This window comes from Narcine bancroftii, chromosome 8 (genome assembly GCF_036971445.1).
Source record: "Narcine bancroftii isolate sNarBan1 chromosome 8, sNarBan1.hap1, whole genome shotgun sequence".
In the NCBI taxonomy this organism is placed as follows: domain Eukaryota; kingdom Metazoa; phylum Chordata; class Chondrichthyes; order Torpediniformes; family Narcinidae; genus Narcine; species Narcine bancroftii.
In genome coordinates, this window is record NC_091476.1 from 136,650,993 (window position 1) to 136,663,290 (window position 12,298).

The window sequence follows — 12,298 nt, forward strand, 5'->3', positions numbered from 1 at the left end:
ATCATGCTGTTGGATAATGAAGTATGAAAGATTAACATTTCCAGTCACAACAAAGAGATGGGCGAGGTTATCACCGACAGGAGGAAGAGCTGTAATCGATGTGAAGGGGAGATGGCGTGCAACTGGAGGTGGGAAATGGTAATCCAGTTAACTCAGTGTAGAGCTCGTCGAAAGAACCAAAGGCTTGTTGATCCAAACCAAGGCTTTTATTAGCAAAAGACAGAAAGACAGGAGCTCTTCGCAGGTGGCCAACCAGTCTGGAATGATCTGACCTGGCTAGGGACACAACCCTTTAAGGCCCAGACAGTAGGTATGGCTAAGCTCTCAGCCAATCGCTGTAAGCACAGTCATTACATACTCGAGATAGTGTAACTATATACATTGGTGATAGGTCTGTACTATCACACTCAGAGCTCAATTTCAATAGAAACACGGTGTGGTAGGAATATGATTCCGCAGTACCTATTGTCTGCTCGATGGTCAGTTGCAGAATACTTCATTTACACAGCACAATTTTGAAACTTCTCTATGTTAAAAGAGCATTCATGCAATAAAAAACATACAATTTGACATTCTGCTGGCATTGGTCAGGTGCACCCACACCTGATTTGTAACTGGTTGCAGTTCAAAGTGGTTTTCAAAATTTATTTGAGGTGAGCGACACGCCATAAAGAAGAAGAGGAAGTTAGACAAGAAACTAAGCAGTTAAATGTCATGTATCACATTAGAGAAACGTACCTGGAGCAGGAATAACAACAAGCATGGCATTTCCCTGCAAGTTGTTGCAAACAGCATAAATTTATACATGTGCTTAACCTGCTCATCTCTGCTGGAAAACTTTTCTAATTGAAGCACCGCAGAAAGAGCTAACTAAAGAAGTCTGCAGATGCTGGAAACTGGAGTTCGTGGCATTATTATGTCCTTGTGAATACTCTGCCCTCATGTGGCAGGTATATTGATGCACGTTCAAAGCACAGGAACTGGAGAGAAATAAAATGTCACTTCAGATTTATTGGTCTGGATAAAGGGTCCTGACCATAAACGTTGTCTGACCTTTTCTACCCACTGATACTGTTGAATTTCCCTAGCAGTTCATGGTTTGTACAAGAACTGCAGATGCAGGAATCTCAAGCAAACAACTGGAAGGAGGGGTTCAAACTGCAGGTAAAGCAGTATCTGTGGAGGGAAATGGACAGTCAATGTTTTGGGTCTGAACCTGAAACAAACTCATAATTTCTCTCCAGGAATGCTGCCTGAATTATCGAGTTCCCCGAACTCATTTTCATTCGTAGTAAAAAATACAATGCTGGAGAAACTCAGCAAGTCAAACAGGGTACTTTATGTATATATCCAATGATTTTGGCTTGAACCCTTCATCAAAGTATGGCAAAATATCAACAAGCCTGCCTACCTCACACCTTGATGAAGGGTTCAAGTTTGAAACATTGGTTACATGCAGTAGGTCCAAAATTCCAGATGCCAGAAATCTGGACCATCCAGTAATCCAGACTTTTCAAAAACTCTTTAAATTTAGCGGGATTTTTGTATTGCATGCGTAAGCACTAAAGATGCACAGCGGCAACAAACGACCACGTTTGTTGACTTTATTTTTCTTTAAAATTGCTTGTATTTGCTAATGAATAATCTTTGTTCCTCCTTAAATTTGAAAAGAACTGCCGTAGATGCCCAAAAATCCAGACCAACCCAATCCTCGAGCAGTCCGGATTTTCGGACCAGACTTTTGTGTTTTACTTTGTTTCATTCCACACACTGGCATCTCCTTGAGATAGGTATAATCCAAGGTCAGACAGATATAGGAGATATAATCAAGATTCCTTTATTGTAATGTAATAAAAACAGTCCAATATTACAGAATTTGCTTTAGTCTGCCATAAGGCTGACAGATTCAACTTTGGCAGAAATTGCCTGAAGTGCCTCTTACAGTCAAAGAAAGCAAAGCAAAATAAAGTCCCCTCACAGACACCAAGTGTCCATGGATTTGCCTCCAGCACTGCCAGTCTCCACAGCAACTTAGGGTCCTGTCCAAACCATCAGCAGCCCAAGCTCCAGATCCAAACTTCCAGGAAACCTTCAGTACATCCCAATTCCAATAACTTCAGCCAATCTCCAACAGTCCACAGTCTGGTACAAAACCCTCGACTCCAGTTGCCAGCTCCCCACAGCCTCATTACCTCAAGTCCTATCCCTCGTAACAAAAGTACCAAAATCCAGAAGGCACAGATTTAGTGCAAGAACACGAAACAATGAGTGTTTGAGGAATTTTTTTTTAATCCAGAGTATTAATTGGAAGTTGGAAGTATTGTCTGAGAGGCAGGTTTAAAAAAATTTAGCCAAACACAAATAATAGAAGGGTGAGGGTGGCAGTTGAAAAAAAATAAGGCTTTTTCTATTAATTTGCAAATGCAAGCATGGTATTGCAGTAAATTGCATGGATGGCATCTTGTAGAACAGAACCAGGGTTCAGAAGTAAGGATAGTATAGGCAAGTAGCAGAGAACAACTTGCTTTTAATTGGATATGATGCCTGTTATCTTGTGTGTTATGTTTGTGTAATATATAACACACTGCATTACTCTTCTGTGTCAATGACCATGCTACTCTGTTCCACTGTAAATTTGCTTCAAGTATTCTGTGTCACTGTATTACACAATAGTGATTCAAGCACTAAACTCTTTCTCCCACCCCAAGGGTTGTATCATTACAAGGAGTTTGTACGTTCTTCCCTTGCCTTCATGGGTTTTCTCCCACCCTTCAAAACATACCAGGGGTGTAGGTCAATCGGGTGTGATTGGTGGCACAGGCTCGTGGGCCAAAAGGGCTGCATGTCTAAATTTAAAATTAAAAAAAAAGAACATTCTTGCTCTCTTAAGGAGTGAAAGTTTCCAAAGATGTATTCTGCAGAGAAAAAGGAATGTTCTCTGCAGGATTTCAGGAAACTTGCATCACTCAACTAAATGATACATTGATAGTTGTGAGAATTTTTGCATGGAGATTGACACCAAGTCTGCAGCAATTGAAGCAGATAGGAAGAACATGGCTGATTAACCAAACAGGATAAAAATTACTGCAACGAAGTATGGAAGAGGGATAGAAAAATAAAGCATTTTTATATTAATTTGCAAATGCACGCATGGTATCCTGTGCTGCCTTATACAAGCAGAGATACAAGCACTAAACTCCCCTCCCCCCCACACCTTCCCTTACTATGACTGTATTACACAATAGTAATTCAATTTGTACAGCAAGTGCAAAGGAGTATTCTGCAGGGAAGTAGGAATGCTACCTGCAGTGTTTTGGGCAATCACTCAACTAAATTATCAGATTGATAGTTGAGGGTTTTTGAATGCAAATTGTCACTTTAAAATAATTAATTGACAAGTGATTTTGCAACATTTGTAAGGCACTAAATAAATGCAATACTTGTTATTCCACCAAAAAGGGACACTGACCTCAAGTAAAAGAACTTCTGGTGCCTAAAACCTTACATGGGCTGGAAAGGCAGAAACCTACCCCAATGAACAATGAATCCTTTCTGAAGGTGCACAGAAAACAAGTTGTTGTGTGATGGAATTGAAAGAGAGAATAATCAGTTGCTTTCAGTGTATTTATTGCCTATGTACATTACTGTATTATTTTCAGTGCTTCAGATGCAAAATATATACACAGTAGCCCAATGTACCAACCTTTTGAAGAGTCTAAAGCAGGGGTGGCCACCCTTTTTTTTAATTTAGTCATACAACACCGTAACAGGTCATTTTGGCCCACAAATACGTACCGGGGATGTAGGTAAATTGGGTGACACAGACTCCTGGGCCAAAATAGCCTGTTACTATGCTGTATATCTAAATTAAAAATTAAAAGGTTGGCCACCTTTGGTCTAAAGCATCAGTGATCAAGGTCAAGATGTTGCTCCAAATGTTCCAGCTTTTTCAGCTACTTCCAAAGCCACTTTCAAATTCTGTTCAAAGAGATCACACCTGAAGATAAAAGGCATTTAAACAGTGAATGGTTCAGTTCTGAATTTCATCAAGATTTCAACCTAATAACCCACCATCCCAGGGGAAAAAAAAAATCACTATATGAATATTGGATTGGTGAGGCTGCCAATTGTAAGCAAGTAGCTTGTACAAGTGTTTGTATAAATCCTCCAGGAACAACCTGCCCACAAGAGAAAATTAATGACATGGGGCAATTTCACAAGTCATGTCCATAAATTGCCAATTGTGGTACTGTCACAATCTAAATTAGATATCTTAGAAACTGCAAGCATCTGAATTCAACAATATTTTGGGTGGGGATTCTTTTCTCATCGAGTCCCTCCAGGTTCTCTGCTTACTATAAGGCATGGTGTCATGAGATGGCGGGGGAGGGGAGCATTTGCAAGCCATTCCCCCCCCCCAATGAGTTATTGTGTCCCCGCACTAGCCACCCGCAGAACAAGTTTGACTTGGTTTCGTCTCCATGGGCCGTAAGAATGTGCGTTTATCGGTTAAGTTGAAGTGAGAGGAAGTGTGACAGCAGCACATGTAGGAGGATCCTGGCAGGTATGGCACCCACGTCTCCGCCCCCACCCCCATGAGTGTCTTCGAACATCAGTTTGTGCCACCCAATTAGACTTCATCTGACACCAACTACATAATCTGAATCATGTTTTGGACTGCAGTGATTCAAGAAATTGGTTCACCATCACCTTCTCCAAGATGATTATGAATGGCCAATAAATGCCTGCGACACTGAGATCATGAAAAAGAACAAATAAAAAGTACAAAAGATATATTTTTAAACAAATATTTGCAGTTTTTAAATTGTCACTTTCTTCATTTGGACTGTTGCCTGTCCCCAAGACTCAGGAGCTGTGTCCAAGGCCCTGCCAAATACCATTTTGGTTTTGGTAGGATTGGCAGGGGTGTAGCACACCCCTGCACCCAGAGTATATCCAATTAAGTCATCTGCACAAACACAAAATGGAGGCCACCACTAGTCTTAAAGTAGATCATTTATTCATAACCAGTCTCAAGCCATTGTGATGAAACAAATCTGCAGAATTTTCCCCAAAAATTTGCCCCATTTTTTCAAGAATCAATCCACAAAATATGCATTTTCTTACACACATCACATTTTCTGAGTGGAGTTCCTCAACAGAATCAAGACAGGAATTTGAGCGAGAACAGATAACAAACACAAGCAGTGAAGCTAATGATTGCTGATCTCACACTTCTTCCTGTTATCCCAGCAGTTTTCTTCAGGTTGTTAACCAATTTATAAATAAAGCAACAGCTCAGGTGGCTGACAAAAGAAAGTTCAGGTTTAAATCTGTGGCAACACTTTACTATGCAAAGCCTTGACTCTTTTTTTCCCCTGATATAAAGTCCACAATCCCTGCTTGCAGACCCACCTACCTGATTGGCATCTCGAGAGAGTAAAATGGGTTTTTAAGAGCATAGTCCGAATAAATTTCATAAATTTTCCGTAGGAGGGAATCAATTCCAGCTTGTCGAGGGTCAGCCAACACGATGAACTTAATTCCTTTAATGGAGGAGAAAATGGGAATAAACATGGAATACATTTTACAGAGGAATCTCAGCAGTTAACTTTCCAAAAAAAATTTTTTTTTTTTTTTTTAAATCACGAAAGGTCTAGGTTATTTTAATGAAAATCAGTACAGGATTCGTAATGAAAAAAACCAGAACCACCCATGATAAAAAATAAGAAACCTTTCACCCTTTGTGTCTCCTCGGTAATGCCACTTTCTAATCAACCACATTGCTCTTTCACCTGCATATATTTTCCCATCAAGCTCCACTTTCTTTTCCGGTAAAATAATGCAGATCAAAACAAATAGCTACATTAAAATTAAAAGTTTCTTATCTTATTGGGTATTCTTTCCCATCTGGCTTGTATGTCAGAAATACAATCTTTCCTACCCAGCTCCCTTACAAAGTGATTCTGGTCCAGATCATTGCCACTTTTTTCCTCAAACCACCACACAGTCCCATTATTTTAAGTACATCCTCTTTCACCCCAGTCATCATCTTTTAAATCTCTATCAATCCCCTCCCGATCATCTACGCACCAAGGTGAAACACCCTAATCTCTCCTATTTAACCTTGAAGCCTAAATGTCTCAGTCCTGAAATAATACAGAGGGACACACCTTTTCTAAAACTTCCAGGCTCCTTCAGGCTGGTTCATCTGGTTAGAAAATAACCAACCAATGAGAAACAGTTTCTCACTTATTAAAACCACAAAAGTTTCTGAATAAAGATAACAAAATGGATGTCCTGGCCTCAAAAATGCAAGCTTCCTGTGTTATGGAAAGGATATGGATCAAGTAACCTGAAGATTCAAAAAGAGAAAATAATGCCCACCGCTATTCACCTGTTAGGGTTTGAAAACAATGCAGTTTGAAGGTGTCGGTTTCAAGCACTTCAATCCCAGAGCTCCCAGGCTCTGGAGACAACTGGGAACCAATGGCAAACAACCTGAGAACAGAAATAAAAGTCATTTTAAGACCTGCGTCAAGTATAAAATCTTTCAAAATAACCCCCTCAATAAAAAGTTGAGGAAATTTTCACCAGCACCAATATTAATGCCAAAATATTTTGTAGAGAATGTACATGCTTATTCTATCTAATATTTAATTGAAACATCACTGAACACATTTTGTGACCCAGCTCTGCAGACTCTTCTTTAACCCCATAACCATCTACCCTTGATTTTACCCATTCACTTGTCTATGTCCCCTTGAAGTTTTTCTGCATCCTCCTCCCAGCCACCATTGTTACACAGTTCTGTGTTGTGTATTGGCCTATGTGTTGTGTGGTTTTATGTTTAAAAAGTGACAGTTTGTTTTAGAGAGCCAAGGTGAAGGTGGACTGTTGAGAGAGTGGTAGACAGACTGAGCATGTGCAGAAAATGAAAAAAAATTTCTGGACTTGGACGATAAACCACCACTGGGTGGTGCTGTGGAGTTGGTGGAAGAAGGCCCAGAGCATGAGTCATGGTCTGGAGAACAGTTTAGAATGTTGGGATTTCAAAAAGGATGAACATTCTGAAGGCAGCCAGAAGGATCCGGACCAAGCCATTGTTCCTCTCTCTGCAAGCAGCACAAGACAACTTCGAATTTTGTGCTCTCTCTCTCACAAAGATCTTTTGGCTTCAGTTTACCATACAAACAGAATTTTGTTTATGATCTTTGCTTCGGTTGAGATCAAAGTTTTGTTAGTCTTGTGCGTTTTGTGTTTGTTTTGTGTCTGTTTTTCTGTGGGCTGGTTGGAAATGTATCTTAGACTTTAATTACACATGTTAATATTTAGGATGGGGAATTTATTAGTTTTGCATAGTAACCAATGGGCATTGTTATAAGGGGGGGGGGTAGGATTTTGAATTTAAGTTTGAAGGTGAATTTTTTGTTAATAAAGTAATTGTTTATCTTTACCCCTGTGTGATATGCCTTCTTTGTAGTTTCTGGTTTGATCTTGTAACAACCATCAACTGCAATCAAAACAGGAATGCTAGAGAAACTCTGCCATCTTGCAGTGTCCACAGGAGGTAAAGATATATTACTGATGCTTCGGGCCAGAGGCCATCCTCAACCGAAATGCTGGTAATAGACCTTTATCTCCCAAGGATGCTGCGAGACTGGCTGAGTACCTTCAGCATTTCTGTGTTTTGACTTTAATCACAGTGTCTAGACTTGTGTTTCACACCATCAGCAACAAATCTGGACATACAGATGACCACAGCATTAAGGCTGTCTAGGTTACACCAAATTGTTTTGTGCCATTAAACTTACGAGTGAAACATGGAGGCCAACATTAATTTCTCATTGGATGTCAAACGAGGCCGTCCAAACCGAATTGCCAAAGGGTAGTTAAAAGAGGTGTTCAGATATTCCAGCACATCCCTGTTGTCAGCCATGTACCTTCCATTAACGTCCATCCCATTGACTGAGAGCACAGCATATCCAACTGCAAAAAGAAAGCAGAAAATTAAAAAGTGAAACACCAAACCAATGTTGCCCAAGCACCATTTGCAGCACTCTTTTTGAACAAAGTATGTTGGGACTAGATATTGGAAAGGAAATTGAGAAAATTCTGTGCAATTCTTAAAAATCCAGCAGGATGTTTCACAGCTGATTAAACCGATTGCGATGTTGAGGAATACCCAGTGGCACAAGGACAGCTTTTTCTTCCCGGCCATCAGATTTCTGAATGAACAATGATCCACACACAAAACCTCTCTTTATCCTATCTTTTCATATTATTTATTTATGTATTTATTTTTGAAATCTAACTAACAAATATTTGTACTGCAATCCTGCTGCAAAACAACAAACTTTGTGATGTGTTCATGACAATAAATTGTGATTCTAGAGTTCTCATCAGAAACACAGATTCAGAAGAAACATCCATTTGACTTGACACTCACAGGATATGTTCTGAACTTTCAGGCTGAATCTACAACCTTCAATTTAAAGACAGTCAACAAAACCAAATGACCAGTGAGTTTGCCACCTGAAAACCTTCTTTCAATACTTCTCCCAATCAATATTGCCACCCAATCTCCACAAAAAAATAGACTTAATTGTATTCAATAAAGGAATAATCTCTTTTAAAAATATTGATAGGGATTATAGGAAAGTGGCACAAAGATAAAATATTTGCCACAATCTTCCTGAATGGAAAAGCAGGAGCCATATGGCTTATCCCTGTTTGCATCTTTATGTTCAAATTACCTGTCCCCTTCAGTAATGTCACCACCTTCTTGATTTCCTCTTATCTATTCTGAAAATTGTGTCCTCAAATATTAACCATATATATTTCTCTCTATATACCTCTCTCTATATATATATATATATATACTTTTCACTTTTTATTAATATATATATTAATAATTATTTTTAAATTATATTAAAAAATATAAATAATCATCTAGCAATTACAGCGTAGAAACTTAGCCCTTCTATTCCCACCTAACCTACACTCAACCCTTAACCCTTCATTCCTTTCCCGTCTATATACATATCTAACCTGAAGCAGGCAATCTCAATACTTAAAAGCCACATTTTCATTTTTGCCAATACATCCCCTCATTGCTATTTGTCCTTTTTAGCTCCCCAGACTTAATTATTATAAACTGTGCATTTGCACATTTAACAAGTCCTTGCATTCCATAATGGTCAATGTGGAAGAGTGGGACCAATGAGCTCTTTTCCATGTCGTAGACCATTCAAGTTAAAGCTTATTATCTTGAGAATGCAAGTTTTAAAATGTTGCCTGAAAGAGAAGCCAGCTGCATTGATTTCTTTCATGTTATCAGCTAAATGTCTTTATTCGGTAAGGTAGTAAAAGACTATTAACTATTGGGTAAGGGACATGACCTTGCTTAATGAATCCCAAGAGAATTTTAAGAAAGAGTACTTATATGGACAGTCTGTTTGAATGTTCTAGAAACCTTGGAGTCGGAATGCATAAAAAAATAATTTGCTTCTTGCAGTAATAGAGTTCTCACACTTTGCAAAGTGATTTAAAAAATCTGTTTGTGCCATTGTATTGGTTTTAAAATAACCAAAGGTCCTCCTTAACAATCTAACTTTACATATACAACAACAAAACAGCATTTCTCCAGACCAGAGTACATACAGTGTACTAATATTCATATACAGTATTGAAAAATATACAATTTTAAAATATATAAAACGAATGGGGATGATTTACTTGATTGCAGTAATCAGGAAGCAGCTATTTCCCAACCTGGCAGTCCTGGTTTTGATGCTCCTGTATCTCCTTTCTGGTGTTTTTTTTGGAGGGGGAAGGGGGTTAGGGTTAGGTGCGCGTGTTGGATGGAAAGGGTCCTCACAATTCTTTGAGCTCTGTTTAAACGAGACGCCCAGTAAATGTCGCCAATAGACGAAAGGGATCTTTTGGTCATTATACGATAGACTTGAAAGTCGATTCAACAGTTCGCTCAGCTTCTTTGGAAGCTGCGTCATTGCAATGTTCCTGAGTAACATGTTAACTTCATTCCTATCCCCTCCCACCGGGCCCGGTCTAGGCCCGACTGACCGGGGCGTTTCCCAGTCACAGACGGCGCCGCCGGCCTCTCTCCTCCGGCTCGCTCTCACCTTTAATGCCATCCCTCTGGCCGAAAGACACCACCACCCGCTCATCGTACACCTTCAGCACCAGGTCCAGCGGGTAGCTAAACGTTTTCTCCACATCGGTGCGAGGCGAATAATTGTCGTACTGGTAAACTAAGCCGCCTGCCTTATTCACGACATAAACACTGAACACCACCATGGCTACAGCGCACAGGCCGCCGGGAAATGGAGTCCCCGGCTGCAGCTGCGCATGAGCGTGCCGGCTGACACCCGAGGGCATCGCCGGGGACTCTGGGAAGCGTGGTGGGGTGGTCCCAGATGTGCGCTAATGGCCTGTGGCCACCCGGGAGGAGCGTCACCTGCAGCGGAGCACTTGGCAATGCGCATCGTCAAGGAATTTCGCCGCTCCTGGGGGAGCTGGGGCGGTGGCATGGAGGGTTTTTTTAAAAAAAACCTTTGTCGACCATAATTATCCTGAACTAAAACACTAAAGCCTGCAGATGCATGGTTGAAGTAATAACACAATGCTGGAGAAACTCAGTAGGTCTCTGAGGAGTAAAGATAACGATATATAACCGACGATTCGGGCTTGAGCCCTTCATCAAGGTAGAATGCTGGTGTTTTTTAAAAAATAGGTGACAAAGAATTGTTTACAAGTAACAGAACAAGTAACATTACTGGAGACCCACAATAGGGACACTGAAGTTACTGGAATCTGAAGCGAGACACAATCTGCTGAAGGAACTCAGCATCAGTGGACATTTCGAGCTGAAGCCTCCCAAAAAAAAAAGAGCTATCTCTTTTGAATACCTTGTTTGAAAGAAGGTTATTTTGACAATGCTGTTCAAAAGTATCAGCCATATATTTATGCTCATCTTTGGGATAAGATTCAAACCTTTCAATTTTGAGTCCTGGGAGCTACTCATGAGAAGACATCATAACTCATTGTAAGGGCAAAATAAATGCTCATAAAATTAAAGGAAGTGGTGCTCCCATTGTGGTCGGCTCTATCAGGGACTGGACGCAGTCTGGGAGATCGCTTTGTTGAGCACCTCAACTCTGTCCGTCGCAATCATCCAATTGCAGAGGGAGGTGTTTAGACCCAGCAGGCTCATACTGAGATATGATTGTGTTGAATGCCGAGCTGAAGTCAATCAACAACATTCAAACAACCTTGTTTTCCAGGTGGGTGAGGACTAGATGGTTCAATGGTGCGTCTGCATGTGAACTGTAGAGGGTCGAGTGACAGGAACAGCAGGAGCTTGATGTGCCCCATGACGAGCCTCTCGAAGCACTTCATGCTGATGGACTTGAGTACAACAGGGCTTGAAGAAGGGCTCAGACCCAGAACGTTGGTAATAATATCTTTACCTCCTATGGATGCTGCGAGACCGGCTGAGATCCTCCAGCATTTCTGTGTTTTTACTCCGATCAATGCATCTGCAGACTTGCGTGTTTCACTCAGCCTCACCCCCAGGAAAAATGAATCTTAGCATTTATTTTGTATGTGATGTCATGTATATTCTCTATCAATAAATCTGAAAAAAATCTTTAACATAAATAGGAACTAAAGTGGGCTATTTGGCACATCGTACGGTAAAAGACTTTGTAAACAAGTTAATGGAAGTCAATGCGCGGATGCAGGAAGTAATGAGGAAGATGAGTGTTTTGGGCCTTTATAAGGAGAATTTCAGTACAAGATGCTTTACTACAATTAACTGGGGCCTTGGAGAGATTGTGTATATTATTGTGTAGTCTAAAGGTGGAAAGTTGGACTTTCCTCGTGGATTGGTGCCATGTCCCGAAATTCTACTTACTGCCGCCACAGGTAGGTAACAATAGTATAAATTAAATTACCACAACGTGCCAAGACAGAACAAGAGAGAATAATGATAAAAAGAATAAATATTCACAGTAATAGTCTCCCAAGTCATAGACCATAAGGCACAAGAGCAGAAATAGGTCATTCAAGTCTGGAATCATGCTTATGCTCATGCTTTTCCCACCGCCCGCCCTTCTACCCATAACTTTTGCTGCCCTTTATGGTTCTCTCATTGCTGCTGTTAAATAATGAGCTGGGAGCAGGAGGTGCACCGCCATCTCTATTTTTGATGCGCTGATCTTCACTCTGCATCCACGTCTGAAACAGGTCGTCGCGCCCGTGGTCCCAATTCAAA

At 40.5% G+C, this 12,298-nt stretch overlaps 1 protein-coding gene across 1 annotated transcript; it reads right to left on the reverse strand.

The window, feature by feature from the left end:
• Nucleotides 1-1,814: 1,814 nt before the first annotated feature.
• Nucleotides 1,815-10,358, reverse strand: trappc4 (trafficking protein particle complex subunit 4). Its single transcript, XM_069894944.1, has 5 exons — nucleotides 10,146-10,358; nucleotides 7,815-7,989; nucleotides 6,398-6,501; nucleotides 5,420-5,546; nucleotides 1,815-3,997 (listed from the first exon to the last, which is right to left on the reverse strand). Exons 1-5 carry the CDS (start codon nucleotides 10,318-10,320, stop codon nucleotides 3,919-3,921), a joined length of 660 nt encoding a protein of 219 aa, XP_069751045.1. The 5' UTR covers nucleotides 10,321-10,358; the 3' UTR covers nucleotides 1,815-3,918.
• Between the last annotated feature and the right edge of the window lie 1,940 nt (nucleotides 10,359-12,298).